Source organism: Salvia miltiorrhiza, chromosome 1, assembly GCF_028751815.1.
Source record: "Salvia miltiorrhiza cultivar Shanhuang (shh) chromosome 1, IMPLAD_Smil_shh, whole genome shotgun sequence".
Lineage (NCBI taxonomy): Eukaryota > Viridiplantae > Streptophyta > Magnoliopsida > Lamiales > Lamiaceae > Salvia > Salvia miltiorrhiza.
The window spans coordinates 34641882-34658045 of NC_080387.1; the positions used below are offsets into that span (position 1 = coordinate 34641882).

Here is a 16164-nt window from a genome sequence, read left to right on the forward strand (position 1 = left end):
AATAATTAATTATTTGTTTGATTTGCAGATATACCTAAAGAAGGAGTGGGAAGCTTTATTGACCAAATATAAAGCAAGTGAATTTTCTGCCCAGGTGTGGCATGTATTGACGCATAACGGAATAGCTGAAGATTAGAAGCCTCACATAGACTGGATCTCCGCTGTACGTGGAAAAAAACTTTCGGATCATGAACTTGCTCCCAGTCAAAAGATTGGATGGATGGATGCCTCATAGGTAATGATCAAAGATATATTAGATAATTATTTGTGATTTATCATTGTTTTAAACCAATTCATTGTGATTCGTCATAGGTTCTCATGCCGGTTATTATTGACCACCATTTTCTCCTTTGTAGTATTCGGTTGGGCGAAGCCGTTTGCGAGGTGTATGACCCAGTAGCGCACAATCTTAATGACGAGTGGCGAAATTTTCAAGTGACGCAACTACTACTTATTCTGAGATTGTTGTCGCGTGTCCTTCAGTGGTCGATGTGGCTAGACCACACATCCGTTGATTTGACAGTGGCAAAGGCGAAGTGGCCATTAATGTCGTCGGTGTTTGCTCCACTTGAGGATCAGTTTCAGCAGCAGGACGCTGTCAACTGCGGGCCTTTCATCTGCATGTATGTAGAACGACTGATATCTGGCTCTCCATCCATTGAGTGGGGTAACAGAAACATGATGGCATATAGGAGCAAGATCACTAGAGCTATATTTGGATTGTGTGAAGCTTGGAATAGTAGATGCACTAGACTTGGTTTTGCTTAGTGTTGTATATTGTTAAATTCATGTGTGGTTTTTTTGGTTAATTAACGAACTTTATTTCCAGTTAATAATTTCATATTATCGAATAATAAGATAATTCAATCAATATCGTTCACTGTTACAACACACAAATACAAACCATTACTCGTTGTTCTCAGTCACCCTGCCAGCGCACGTTCTCTTGGTGTGTCCTCCTTCATGGCAGATGTTGCACTTCTTTGGTTTACGAAGCCTGATACTAGAAGACTGCTCTGCTTGTGTGCTGTTGCCTTCACTACCACCTCGATGTCTACTTTCTTTTGGGTGCCCCGATTGTCCAGTGACAATCAGAGGTAATACAAAACTCTCAGCGATGTACTCAGGAATCAACCACCGTTGTCTCGGCACGAGATGATTAACAGAACCAGAGTAACAATCGATAAGAAATTTATTCGTGTAGTAATCGTCTACATACTATGCGTAGTATCACCTGCCTCACTATAAAAACAACATCCGACAATAATCAATACAACAAATATTAAAACATATTTACATTTACATGAACCCACCAAGAAAATAATGCTCGTACCTTATTGCAACGATTGAATGAGAACAGGGCAGTTGGTCTAGCTGAAATGCTCGACATTTGTATTTTTTCTTCTCCAGATCCACCTTAAAGCTCATGTCACCAGTTTGCACCTTATACTTCTGGGCACTCAACCTTTGTGTAGTGTATCGATGACTTTTTTGGACTTCAATAGCTACCCTTTTACTAGCCTCAGTAGACAAGGGTTCATCGCTTTGTTGTACAGCTCTCAGTCGCTCGCTGAACCATTTCTCAATAATAAGTCTGATTGCCTCTAACATTGAGCAGATAGGAAGTCTTCTTGCCCACAACAATCTCGCATTAAAAGCTTCAGCAGCATTTGATGTCAAAAAACTGTATTGTCGCACAGGCATAGGACACATTGAACGAGCCCACTTTTCTGGCCCAATCCCCATTAGTTTATCGTACGCGGCTCTCTTCATAACCTTTAGGGCGTTCATAGCCCTAGTGAAGTCAGATTTCTCGTACACAAATGCAGCTTGTTGATACAACTCTACCACTGCCTTACCGTAATCCTTAATGTTATTTTGCAAATGTAGTAGCAGTAATGGAGATATGTTGATCAGAGACAATCAAAAGTGGATTGGCTTGCCCATAAACACGTCGAATGCGCGACATGAAATACATCCACGATTCATTGTTCTCTTTCGGGCCAACATCATACGTGAGTGGGAATAAACTCGTTGTCGTCCTTGGTCACTGCAACAAACAGAATACCCTTATTCTTGCCCTTCAAGTATGTGCCGTCGACTACAATCACTGGTCGTAAGTTGAACATGAAACAACTAACCGTAGCTCCAAGAGCAACAAATAAGTGTTTGAATCGGCCATCAGGGTCAACTTCCCACTCCACCAACGAACCGGGATTGGATTGTCTCAACATGTATAAATATTTAGGCAGCATCTTGAAGGATTGATCATGTCGACCATAAACCATCTTAGTTGCTCGATTTCAGGCTCGCAATGCCACATCATACTTGTTGTGTACACCAAACTCACGTTGCATCTCCAGCTGGATGACCTTCGGCTTCAAGATCTCACAATCGTCATGTATTTTCTGTGCTAAATATGCTGCAACGACTTTTGCGGGGGCCTTTATTCGCTTTACGAGCCCTAGATCACCGTCGCATAGGTGCTCATTGGTAAACTTATACACACCCCAAATGGATTCATCTTGAGACGGTGCACTGAGCTTGAAGGGGCATTTATATGAATGCTTGCATTTGAAGTAAATTCGTCTATTGTCTGATTTGGTGACGGAATATTCCTTCCCCTGCTTCATGTTCCACAGACCGATTGCAACGATCAGATCATCTTTGCTATTAAAATAAGAATTATTTGACAACTCCCGAGGTAGTAGCTGATAATCTTCAATATCCACAAGTAACGCTGCAGCGTCCAACGGGATAACCGGAACTAACCAATTAGTTAGTTCATTTGGTCCAGGAACCTGTTCATCATCATCGTCATCGATCTGCAAATTCACCCAACCTGCATATTCAACCCTCGTCCTTCTCAAGTTCTCTAGCTCCGACAAGTCTTCAGATGCGCTTATATCAGTCTCGGCTTCAAACGATGGAACATATTCTTCATCTTCTTCATCATCATCATTCTCTACAAACTGTGGCTCGTCTATATATTGATTATCAGCTAGACCCCAAGAATGCTCAGTTGTTTGGTGATAGTAAACGTTCGGATTTGGCTTATCCCATGAAGGACAATCCATTGACTGATGATTACCCCAAGTGACTGACGGTTCAAGGATTCTGGTGAATCTCCAGCTGATATGTCTAAATAAACATATCTTTGGATTGCTTCCAATCCATCCCCACCTTCGTATATTGCATTAGATTCACCTCCATATGCGGAAGATTGAGGGAGATCGAACGAAGGAACATACACTCCTCCACTAGACTCGTCTTCGACAACATAAATCTCAGGAAAATGTGGCTGGGACACCAACAACTGAAGCAAATCATTGTCATCGGCAATAAGATTTTTACTGTAGACCCTATCATTTAATCTCTTCGTCAAATAATACAAGCTGTAATTAGTGCTCAATGAATTCTCCAACATCAGGTGATTTATCATGTACAACGTAGTAGCCATGGTGTCTCCGAAAATATGTAAACCCTTAGAAGAGCCGCCGATGTACTCATAAGTCATAACCATTGAAGGCACCTCCATAATTAACCATAAAGTATCTCCCATATTCATTCATCTACAGAAAAAATAATAAATATATAAATATATGATGTAAATGGAATGAAATGTAAAAATACAACATATAACATTTTAACACGCTCGAAAAATATCTGTCCGCCCGGGAAAGTTTCTGAGGAAATGTGTCCGGTCGTGTATTACATCATCTGTAATGACACACGGCCGGACACATTTTCAGGGACACTTGTCCGGGCGGACACATGGTTTTCGAGCATGTTAACATGAATTATGTAGCAATATATGTATATAACTAAAATGTAAGTAATAATTACTAATTAATACTTTAAAACATGATAGAATATGCTCCAATTCACATATATTCCTTAAAACGTAGCTTTAAATCATAAAGTATGCTATAATATGCTAATAATTCACGTAAACATAGGATCAAACAAAATATTAAAAATAAACAATAACCAACTTAGCACTTCTTTAATTACATTTCAAACGTAAGATGACATACCTTTAAATTTGGGATGAGAGAATTCACAAATAATAGCTTCACCACTTGGAAAATATTATAATTTCTATTGAGTTTGAGTGTTTTTTCACTTTGCAATGGAGTGTGTCCGTCGAGATCTCGTATATAAACAAAGATTCCTTCATTTCACGTGAATTTCTATGAAATTAGAGCATTTGACGTGAATATTTTACTGACAAGGCTATTTCACATCATATTTGTCATTTATCATCAAATATTAAAAAAAAAAAATCTGTCCGACCGGCCGACTGGACACTAGTTTTTTCCGGTCAGACACATTTTTTTGTTTAACCATTGTGTGTTTTGAGTGTCAATCTCGATTGTGTTAATTTTTAGCATGTGTTAATATTCCATTGATTAATTAATTTTTGATTTAACCATTAATTTTTAGCCTATGATTTACTTCTAAAAACTTTGACTTAATTCAAAAATAAATGAATATTGTATTTTGTACATGTCCTTCACTTTTTCCAACAGTTATTTGACCGAAATAATTCTTTAAAATGATGACATTCATATTTTTCTTACACTTTAACAACTTTGTCATAGATGTGTAAGACTTTTTGTGGAAAACGATGCATACCCATCACAATCAAATGGCATTTTTGTGCTTCATATAATTAGGACATAGAATGTTTTGTATGATAACTTAGGACATTTTTACAAAAAAACATAAGGAAGTGGACATTTTTGCCTATTAACACTTATTTATTTGTCTTAGTATAGACATAGATCATGTAAAATCTGTTGGAGATTTGTACCTTTCTTATATGTATAAATCATGTATGAAGTGATAATCAAATAAATTATAATAACTTTATATATGTACCATTATAAATAAAGGTCTTTGATCTTTATAATATTTTTAAATACTCCCTCCGTCCCAATATTGTTGGCCACATTCTTTTCGGCACGGAGATTAAGAAAGAGATAGTTAGTGGAGATTAAGTGTGGTCCCTACAATTTAATGTATTTTGTGAAATTTAATTAAATTATTAATTAAGTCTTTCTTCTTCTCCATTTTCCGGCCAACAGCGACGCCGGCGATGGCGACAATCGCCCCAATTTTTCTGGCTATGCTTTGTCACCAAAAAACCAAAAACTAAAAAATCAAAAACCAAAAAATCAAAACCAATAGCCCCCTCCAAAGCCTAAGATCCCCAAATCCAGACCCTAGATCCCCAAATCAATGTCGGTGTTGTGGAGCGAAGTAGATGAGGGGGAGGCGAAGCAAATCCAAACCTAAAGAAATTGACCAAAAAATATTCAAACCAAATTCGTCTGGCCAACCAAAAAACCAATTCAAAACTAGAGAAATTGAGCAGAGGAGAGGGCGACAGCGACGGCCATGGGGGAAGGATCACAGATCTCCAAAACCAGACACCCAACTGGGCCGCCAACAACCGGAGCCCTAGGCCTCCAAATCGCGCCACTTCTCTAGTTGGAGACAGAGGGAGATGCGAGACATAGTGAAGACGTGAGGGAGATGAGAGATGCGAGACCAAAGGGAGATGGTCGAGAGAGGCGGCGGCCATGGGGGTTGCGGCGGTGGGAGGCAAGTGAAGACGCGAGGGAAGGGGAGGCTGAGAGAGAAAGAGAGAGAGCATGGGGTGGCGAGGGGGAGAGAGCAGACCGGTGCTGTTGTCGTCCGACGAGGTAAGGCGGCGGGCGCCGGGCGCGGGGGTGGGGGTGGGGGGAGGTTGTGTGTGTTGTGTGTGTGTGTGTGTTTATTTAAAGAGGCTTTAGGTTTAAGTAGAAATTAATTAATTGGGCTTAATTAAATTAAATGTTTCCATTTTAAGAAAGTGACCAACAATAATGGGACAGATCAAAAAGGAAATGTGGCCAACAATATTGGGACGGATGTAGTAGTATTTATTTATGTGTTATAAATCGTTCTCTCTGATTTATAACAAAATCAAACAATTGGAAACAATAGCCAGGAAATTGGAGTGCATCGAATCGAGTTGTAAATAGAGGATAAGATTTAAATTTTAGTAAAAATATGGAATGCAGAGAATTGTTTATGTATCTATAAATACGAGAAAAAAATATATAAAGTCCAGAATATTTTGTAACTGATGTAGTAAAATTAATTATTATAAATCCAGATTAAATTGATTCATTTAGAATTGCTCGTTTTTTAAAATCGAAAGCCCAGAGCAATTATTTAACTTCATACTTCCAATAAAGTTTAAAAATGGAATCGACTTTAAGAAAATGAACCACAAAAGTCTGTTCGATCTTCGAGGAACTTTTGAAATGATTGTGCTTCTTCGGCATTTAAAGGATGATTTTATTCGTAGACAATATGCCCAGCCAGCCGGAGTTTTAGTGAATAAAATAGGCAAATAGTACTGAGTTTTTGGTCCATTGAGTGTTTTTTTTTAATATCTTATTCTAAAGATAATTATAAAATAATACTCATTGTTTCATTTTTTTTCTTATTTGTGACTCATAAAAATAATTCAATTATTGATATTTAACATATCCGATCAAGCGCCATATTGACATACACGTGTAATTTAAAAAAAAAAAAAACTAATGAAAATTCACAAAATCAAAATGCATCTCTAGTGTTAAGAAAAGAAAACGTTTTCTTCATTGTAACTTTATTTTAACTCCTCCCTCTTCTCCCATCTCCTCTGCAGCCCCTTTCCCACTGCCCCCTCCCCCCCTCCAAAAAAATGGCGTGTAGTGCCCTAAAAAATCGAGCGTTGATCAAAAGCAATTTAGGAAGAGTGAAGTTATAGGCAATGGCACAAGAACGGTAGTGATTCCTCCACGAATCAATGGAAGAAGACAGTGGCGGCGTCGGGATGGTGGCAACAGGTGTTACTTGTCGTTCAGCCCCATGCAAGAAAGATGACAGAGCCGCAGCGACAGAGGTCATGCTTAGGCTGTTGCTCGCTGGAAATTGAAGAAGAAGAAGAAGGCTATGGATTTTAGAGATTTCATAAATTGAATAATTTGTGGGTTATGTGAGAGGGAGAACAAGATGAGAGATTTAGGGGATCGAGAGTAAGAGAAGGTGAGGAAGAGGCAAGAGGTGGTCTTGTGAGTAGTTGATAAACTGCGATTTCAGTTTTCTTTAGGAAGCCCCATAGTTGTGTGGCTTAAGAGACAAAGAAAATGGTGGATACTTTTCTGGGTGGGAGGTGACGACGCTAATGATACGACTATCAAGGGGGTCAGCAGCGACAACGGCGTGCTGCTCGATCGAAAACTTAAGAAGGGAAATGAGATGTTTTTGCCCATTGTGTGTGCGTGTGTGTGTGTTTTCTGGCAGCGTCGTGGAGGGACTGTGAGGGGGATGAGTGGTGGAGGGCGGACTCCAAGGCGACGATGCGGCGAAGCAAGGAGGAAATGGTGGGGCCTGGTTGTTGAGTGTAGTTTTCGTGGAAGTTTTGGGGGGTGTTGAGGTAGATTTGAGGGGGGCATATGTGGGGACCGGAGGCAGCGGGGTTAGTAGTGGTGGTTGCAAGGGGGATACATATTGGAATTTCTTTATTTATTTTTTCTTTTATTCCACGTATACTTCCAACATGGCAATTGACCAGAACACATCAATTATCGGTTGTCGGATTATTTTTGCTGGCCATAAACAAGAAAAAAATGCAACGATGTGTATTGTTTTGTAATCACTCTTATGGTGGGATATTTTTTAGAAAACGCTCAAATGATGGGCCAAAAAGTGATACTTACCCAATAAAATATAATTACTCCATCCCTCCACAAAATAGAGTCTCGTTTAAAGATGGGTACAATTTTAATAAAATTATTAAAATTATTGAAAATAGAATAAAGGTGTAATTTATAGGAGTAATATTCATATAAAAAATTAGAATAAAAATACATTATTAGTTAAAAAAACAGAATAAAAATACAATTTATAGTGTAATATAGGAGAAAATATATGATGTGATAGTTAAAAAAATTAAATATGACTCTTTCTCGTGGGAAAAAAAGAGAGATAAATATGACTTTTTTCGTGGACGGACGGAGTATTAAGTTTGGATATTGGCATGCTAATTATATTTCTATTTATACTTTTTTCCTTTTCAACTGATGGACTAGAATTTGAATTGATTCAAAATTTAAATTTTGATTTAATTCTATCTTTATAATTATTACTCAGTCCATCCTAAAGAAGTTGAGTCATATTCATTTTTGGGTCGTCCCAACGAAGTTGAGTCGTTTTTCTTTTTGGAATAAATTAAAGTTGTTTTTTATTCACTCTCTCTCTTTCATTTTACTTTTTCATTCACTTTTTCACTAAACACTAGCTCCTTAAATCTGGTGTCCGAAAGAAACGACTCACGTTCGCCGAGAAGGAGGGAATACTATTTATGTTCATAAAAAAATAGAGTGGATTTTGAAAATAGTCACTTTGGAATAGTAAAAATAAAATTGTCTACTAAGATAAAAAAAAAAAATTTAATTTGGCCACACTTATCATTTTACCATTCACATAAAAAACTTAAAAATTATCCACGAATTCACAACCAAGTTGGTTGTGTTCACGTTTTAAAAATTGAATTCACAACTATAACTAATGTTAGTCGTGAATTCAAATTTAAAGGTTGAATTCACAACTAGAAATATTGTTATTCGTGAATTTAAGGTTTAAAACTCAAATTCACGACTAACATTATTTCTAGTTGTGAATTCGAGCTTTAAAACTCGAATTCACAACTAACACTAGCAATTCAGTTGTGAATTCATCAAACTGGTTGTGAATTCTAGTTTTAAAACTCGAATTCACAACCACTAACGATTCAGTTTGTGGATTCATTGAGCTGGCTGTGAATTATAGTTTTAGTTGTGAATTTATAGATCTGGTTGTGAATTAAAGAACATCAAGTTGTGAATTCATAAATATGGTCGTGAATTCAAGAACATTAAATTGTGAATTCATAGATATGGTCGTGAATTCAAGAACATATTAAGTTGCGAATTCATAGATCTGCTTGTGAATTCAAGAGCATTAATCAAGTATCCCAAATCTAACTATTTCTATTTCAATCGATAAAGTCTCTCTAATAAAATTTACAAATCATCACTAGAAAAAAAATACTATAAATAACCAAAAGAAATATAGAGAAATCAGCGTCAGAACGCATCAACATCAAAATCAGCACCTCTGAAATTGGAACAACGCCATCTGTTGGTGCACCGGTAAAGTCTACTGCTACTTTGAAAGTTTCCACATAACACAATGAATTGGTAGCAATTTTAAATCTTGGTCTTCATTAATGCGAAGGCGGTGGATGATTGAGAAGTGACGAAGGAACCTTGAGGAGGGAGAAAGAGAGAGAGAGAGGACGACTTTTTGACTAGAAGTTATTTTCACGTAGACATTTCCGGCTGCCAAGTCAGCTTCAATTTTGCCGAAAATTTTCATTGAGTGCAAAAACCGCTTCAAGGCTTAGTTGGGGTATCATGTGGCAGATTTTCTAAAACTTATGCAAAACGTGGAAATGAAAATAGTTAGGGTATTTACAGCATTAATCCCTAATTATTTCATTATGTTTATAAGAATATATTAATTCATTAAATATTTCATTAAATCTATTTCATATATATATATATATATATATATATGTGTGTGTGTGTGTGTGTGTGTGTGTGATAAGGCTTATAAATAAATATCTATATTCAATATAAATTGGGAAGTTCTGGTATATTAAAAAATATATATGTGGTTTCGCTTCATTTTTCTATTAATAAAAGAAGAATATTAGATCCCAAAAATATTGTAAGCATATATTAATTCATTAAATACATTAAAATATATATAATTTTATCTTTCATCGCTAAATTAATTAAATAACTATCTTCGAATTTATACTCTGTTAATCATTAAAAGAAGTTTTTCATTTTTTTTATACTCTATCCGTCCACAAAAAATAGTCCGACAAGGGGACGACACATATTTTAATAAAAATGGTTTGGTTGATTATGAGTGGAGAAAGTGTCCTACTTAAAAAGTGATGTTAATAATGATAATTTATTATATTGTGAGTGAAGAAAAAAGTTCACTATGTGATAGAAAATTTTTACAAGTGGAAAGAGATTAATTTTTGTGGACGTCCTAAAATGACAAAAATGAATTTTTATTTTACGAACGGAGAGAGTATTAATATTTTGTGAAATTTATTATAGTTATTAAACTCTAACAATTTATTATTGTGAAATTTATGTATTATATACAATGCACACTCTGGAGACCAGAGCAGAGCATACCAGCCGTTTCCAGAGCAGAGCAGGTTCGTGCTCTGGAGACCAGAGCAGAGCAGACCACAAGCAGCGACCAAAGCAGCGCTGATTCCAGAGCAGAGTTGTTTCCAGAGCAGACATGTTACCAGAGCTTCAGAACAGCCCATTCTGTTATACCAGAGCAGAGCTTTTACCAGAGATTATCTGTTACCTGAGCAGAGCAGAGCAGGTTTGTGCAGTGGAAACCAGACCAAAGCAGACCACAAGCAGCGACCAGAGCAGAGCTGTTACCAGATCAGAGCTGTTCCCAGAGTAGACCTGCGCACGTCGGAGCTGTTTCCTAATCAGAGCAGATCACCCCGTAGCGCTGCTCAGCGCTGCTCTGCCCCGGAGCGCAGCTCTGAGCAGCCCTGCCCCGGTGAGGCAAGGAGGGTGTTTGCGGCGACGGCATTTTACTGGCCGTTAAATACCCTTGCTACTTACCTGTGGCTTTTTTCTCTTCAGTTTGCGAATTTGAGGTTGGTTAGTTTCTGGCGATGGCGTCTCTCCGGCCGAAACTTTTTGCCTCTGATTTTTTTCCTTCGGGGTATTCTCGGCACTAGGGTGCTTCCGGCGACGGCGTATTACCGGCCGAGTAGCTACCATTTCTGCTTTCTTCTTGGGGTTGGTTGGGTTGTGGGTTGTGGGGTGCTTACGGCGACGGCGTATAACCGGCCGTGGAGCTTCCCTTTTCTGGATCTAGGCTCGTTGGAGGTTGGCAGTTTTTTGGTAACGGCCTCTCACCGGCCTTTCTGCCTTCCGAGCTTTTTGGGTTTTGGTTTTCGTTGGGTTAGAGTCGAGATTGTTTGGGGACGATGGTTAGGTCGGAGTTTCGGAAACTTTCTCTTCCGCTCTTTTCTTCTTGCTTTTCGTCTTGTAGACGAGTACTTTTTTTCCTTTTTACGATTTTCCCTTTGGGTTTTTCGTAAAAAGGTTTTAATGAGGCTGGGCCCTTAGTCTGTTTTTCTTTTCAAGGATTTTTTTTAGGTTTTTTCTTTTTTAATAAAATCGCAGTTTAATTAATACAATGCACACTCTTTTCGTTAGTATCCAATAAAAAGCATGATTCAAACTACAGTTCAAGATTTGCCAATATATTATTCATCAGAATTAGAGCAGTAGTCGCCAAAGAGATTTACCTAAATACATTCTGTACAACAAAACATATACATGGATTCTTAGTTTGTTGATCCCAAAAAACCAGGGTACTGCTCACAACCATATACAAAAACTGAGTACTGCTCTCTTGTGTTTGTGTTAGTGAGCTTCAAGATTTTGTTGCAGGCCAGCCTTGACCACGATACGTATGTTGTCTTTGGCCGGAGACCTCTCCCGCCCCACCATCTCCACACGGATTACGCACCCTCCAATCTTGGCTCGCACTGCCACCACGTGACGACCAGAAATTGGTGTGGTGAGGTCTGTTGCTGGATGTTCTTGCTGGTTGCTGATTGCGATAAGAAGGCCTGAACAGAGCAGCAGCGTTGCGATTGGTGCGCCATGGCCCTATTCTGTGGTGCTCATGCCATACTATGCTTTCCTCCATCTCGTCTCTGCACACACTCTGCATGCAAACCTTATGATTCACAGAATACAGGAAAATCAAACCTTACTCATCTTGTTTCTCACCTTTTTGGGGATGTTTACACCTTCCAGGAGTCGAGGAACGTTCTGGAAACATTGAGGGATCTCGTAGAAAATGCGTCTGGAAAGCAACGATCATGAGTCACAGAATAGAGGGAAATCAAACTAAACCATACTCTCTCTCTGCTGCCTTACATATCATCATCTCTTGAGTTTTCACTTTTCTTTTCGATCAGATCCTCAGCCATTACGTGCAACGTACCATTCATCCCTTCACTGAAAATTCATTCCATAATCAAGAATTGAAGCAATACACAAAACCATATATAAGCATTTCTTGTTTCAAGAATCCTACATTTCACTCTCCATCGCGATTGCTCCCTTGATTTTCTCCGAGTTCTTCCTCTCTCTGCAACACGACAGCTGTTGCCTCAACTCGCTCCAACATCTTAGAATCAGTTGATGAGGAGTTTCCTCATTCCTCGTCCTCTCTTCATCCTATATGTTATTACAGAATTTCAAAACCATATATTCTGAATATTTTAGAACAAGAAACAAGCATATATATTTCTGCAACATTTCACCTTCACTTCATTTTCAACTTTCCTAGTCTCCACCAGAAGACGCTCTTCGTCTATAAATGGCAGTTTGCATAGACCCTTCTCAAGATTAAAAGACTGCACATTAGCAAGAAAGTAAATACGACTTCAAATTTTATGATCTGCATACCTGCCGCATAAATCTCTTCCCCTCTACATCCATCTCGAAATCTGTTGTATTAAGCAGAGATTCAAATTTCAAATACATCCATACACTATAGTCAGATGCTTCACAAAATACAAATTTTATCTTAAAATAATCCCAACCTAAGGGATAGAAGTCGATAATCTTGGATTCTTTGTCAACCATAAGCCCCTTGTAAGCCACAGGCAGTGCATGAGAACTGCATCATAGCATAGCATTCCCAAAAACAGCAGATCAGTGCGCGTTGGACAAATTTTAACATAAACGAAACGAGAAGATGTTGATGAAATCACCTCCTCGGAGGGAGTACTGCCATGAGCTGATCAAACGGCTTCAAGGGCAAACCTTTCTCAAACTTCACCTTCAACTCAGAGAGCCCTCTGAAGTCGGAGGTACATGGGCCATAATGATAAGGGTAAAACCTATAAACGCAACCATAATTGTAGCATCACTTGAATCTAAATAAGGAATCAACTGAGTTAAAGAAGATATACACACACCATTTCCAAGATGGGACTTCTGAGAAATAGTATAGCAGCACCCAACAAAGTCCTTCACCATACTTCGCAACCTAAAAATGGAGTGTAACAGTAAAGAGAAACGGGATCAAGATCATCTACTGCATTTTTCTGGATTAACTAAACTTAAGTCATTATGCTAAAATAAGTGAAAATTTATCATATATAATTTGAGCATACCACAGATTTTCTCATTAATTCCATATCTGTCGGGTTTTCAGCACATAATTTTTCTTTGTAGTAGCGCTCTCTCCAACCCGGGGCGCCAAATCTCACCTAACAGAGATGATTACATTATCAAAGGATTAAGGAATGTATTTAATTTACAAGTAGCATACCTTATCTGTACCAAAATTGCCATCTTTGAACAAATCGGATTGATTACTTAGCAAGTCTTTCAGTTTTAGCTTCAACTCCTTTGTATTTTCCAAAACCTGATATAGAAATGTAAGTGTAATACACAGCCATTGAAAGTAGAGCAGCAAAGTTTGCATACCGTATCAGCATCTACAGCCGGAGCAGATATCTTCAATTTCTGCAACGACGTTTCATAGCATAAGACAACGTGAAATGAGGCTGTATTGATGCACAAAACTACAGAGGAGGTCAACAAAGAAGCCGCAGAGACATACATCAATACGAGTAATGCCGTGCATGCCTAATACTTGAGATGAAGTTCCTTCATCTAGACACTTCTGTCCATCCTCTTTCTGAATCAAAATGAGATTCAACATTCAAGTCCATTTCCTATAAAGCACTATAGAAAAAAGACTGATCATTATAACAGCTAAAACTAACAGCATCTCTGTACTCAGCAAGGATTTGATTCAATTTTCTGTCTCTCAAATGAGCTCTTTTGCTGAATATTTTCTCCTCGTGTGCACCAACAGCGAGTATGAATTTTTCCACTCGACTCAACTTTATGTATCCTCCTTTTTCATCATCGACCTGTTTCAAGTTCCACTATGAATAAATTAACACCAAATAATTTATCAAAGTTATATATAGAAGCTAATTACCTTCTCCATGTTCACCAAGTAACCTCCGAGATTTTTGAATTCTTTCTTGTATACATCCATCAGTAGATCGATACATCCCTTGAAACGAGATTAGAAGATTTTGTTTCATTTTGAGTGAGTGTCACATTGCATAAACTTGGAAATTTCACTAGTAATACAGATAAGATAACTAGAGAACCTCGCGGACTTGAAGGCTTGGAATGGGAGGAAGAAAATCATTCCCGGCAAAGAAGCAGATGAAGATGAAATCATCGATGATTCTTTCAAGATCAGATTCAAATTTGTCGAAGCTAGGAATTTCCATATCTATTGCAAAGTATTCTCTCAAAACAGAAATATTCACAAACTGCAACACACAAAATATAAATTCTTACCTTAGCTCTTGCATCATTAGAATTCATTTTGTAAGGTAAGTTGCAGGAAAGATACCTGATATGCTTGTTGTTCATTAACATGAAACTTATCTTCCAATTCGACAATAGGCTCACACCTCGATTGCTGCCTCCGAGGCCGCACGTCCTGTTAACAAGAGACTATTAATAGTTATGAAAATAGTGGTATTTTCTGTTGCCAAACAAAAACCAGACACAGAAATCAAACCTCTCTGAGAATCGAGAAGTGCACTTCGTGTGTAGCTAAGGCAAGCATGATCAAATCAGCATCCTGCATCAAAATCAACAGTTGCACTACATATCATATCAAAACAGCATAAAGCTAAGAGTTTTATGGCAATGTCAAGAGATTAATTACCAGACCGTACAGACAGTGCTTCGTGTTAGGATCATATTGAGACGAAGCACATTGAGCTCTGATGAAGCTCATGATCTTATGCTCCCCCTCACCCGGAGCCTTGTCATCAGACAAGATAACCTGCAAGTAACTCATTATAATTATTCATATACTAATTCTTATTATGACAAAAGGATTCCTCAGACAACCTTGATGTTTCTCCATGCTGCATTCTCGTTCAACCGCTGGTTTATGTAGCTTCTCAGATTCTTGGAGAGCATGTGCATGAATTGAGTGCCGGGAGTAATCACATTCGAATCAGAAAGCTCCGATTCTTCCTTAGGCAAAACAGCTCTGCCTTCGTTTTCAAACTGCTTTCTCAGACGATCTTCAAGCTCCTCCTGCAGAATAAATGAAGGAGCTGAGCAGAGCTATATATATAACACATGCAGACACACATATATAAGGGACGGGAGGAATCTGACAGCAAGTTCAGCATCCTTAGTAGAGCGGAATCTTCTAGATCTTTGTTGATTCATTTTGGCTCTTGGAGCTACGCCATCTGGAGTAACATTATCGAGTAAGAAGCCGTATTCCAAGATGAAACACCATAAATACATACGTATATAAATAAATAAATACCGATGGCCATGAATAACAGTTTGCGCGGTTTGACGATGTCGAAGAGACGATCGATGGAATCCTGCATGCTCCGAAAAAACTCGTCCACAGTCGTCGGAGGAAAAGGCTGAACACCAAATAAAAATAAATATTAAAATAATCATCAAGAAAAGGAAATGAAGATGAAGTTTAGAGATCGATGACATGATCTTCGGGATGGAAGCAAGGATGGATAAGTCCATTCATGTCGACGTATAGATTATCGAACTCAGGCGCGATCCCTTCACCTCCGCCGCCACCGGCGTCAGCTACTATTTTGGGATATTTGCTGACTAGCCACCGGTTAAACAACGGCACACCCATTCTTCAAGTGAGAAATGTTGCTTCCGAAATTGGAAATGTGGTGGCGTTATATTTAAACTTAAATACTATTCTCGTTTTCAATTTTCCTTTCTCTTTGTGTCTAGGAAAGCTAGCTTGCAGGTTTCGAAAGTTGATCCTCTGCTCAACGGTTCGACTTCTCTATTTTATTTATTTATTTGCTATCGTATTCAAGTGGAGTATATTATGTTTGAATTGTATCGTAGAACAGAGTTTAGAACATAAACAGAAATCTGAGGTAGATATATACTGTAT

At 38.2% G+C, this 16164-nt stretch overlaps 1 protein-coding gene across 1 annotated transcript; it reads right to left on the reverse strand.

The window, feature by feature from the left end:
* Positions 1-11580: 11580 nt before the first annotated feature.
* On the reverse strand, positions 11581-15900 carry LOC131006988 (5'-3' exoribonuclease 3-like). The gene is made up of 22 exons (XM_057934139.1): positions 15550-15900; positions 15393-15469; positions 15117-15308; positions 14929-15048; positions 14779-14841; positions 14608-14697; positions 14357-14524; positions 14179-14256; positions 13958-14107; positions 13792-13869; positions 13656-13694; positions 13498-13593; positions 13340-13435; positions 13142-13212; positions 12935-13063; positions 12764-12840; positions 12627-12667; positions 12482-12556; positions 12253-12395; positions 12093-12173; positions 11943-12018; positions 11581-11877 (listed from the first exon to the last, which is right to left on the reverse strand). Exons 1-22 carry the CDS (start codon positions 15614-15616, stop codon positions 11581-11583), a joined length of 2304 nt encoding a protein of 767 aa, XP_057790122.1. The 5' UTR covers positions 15617-15900.
* Positions 15901-16164: the final 264 nt, after the last annotated feature.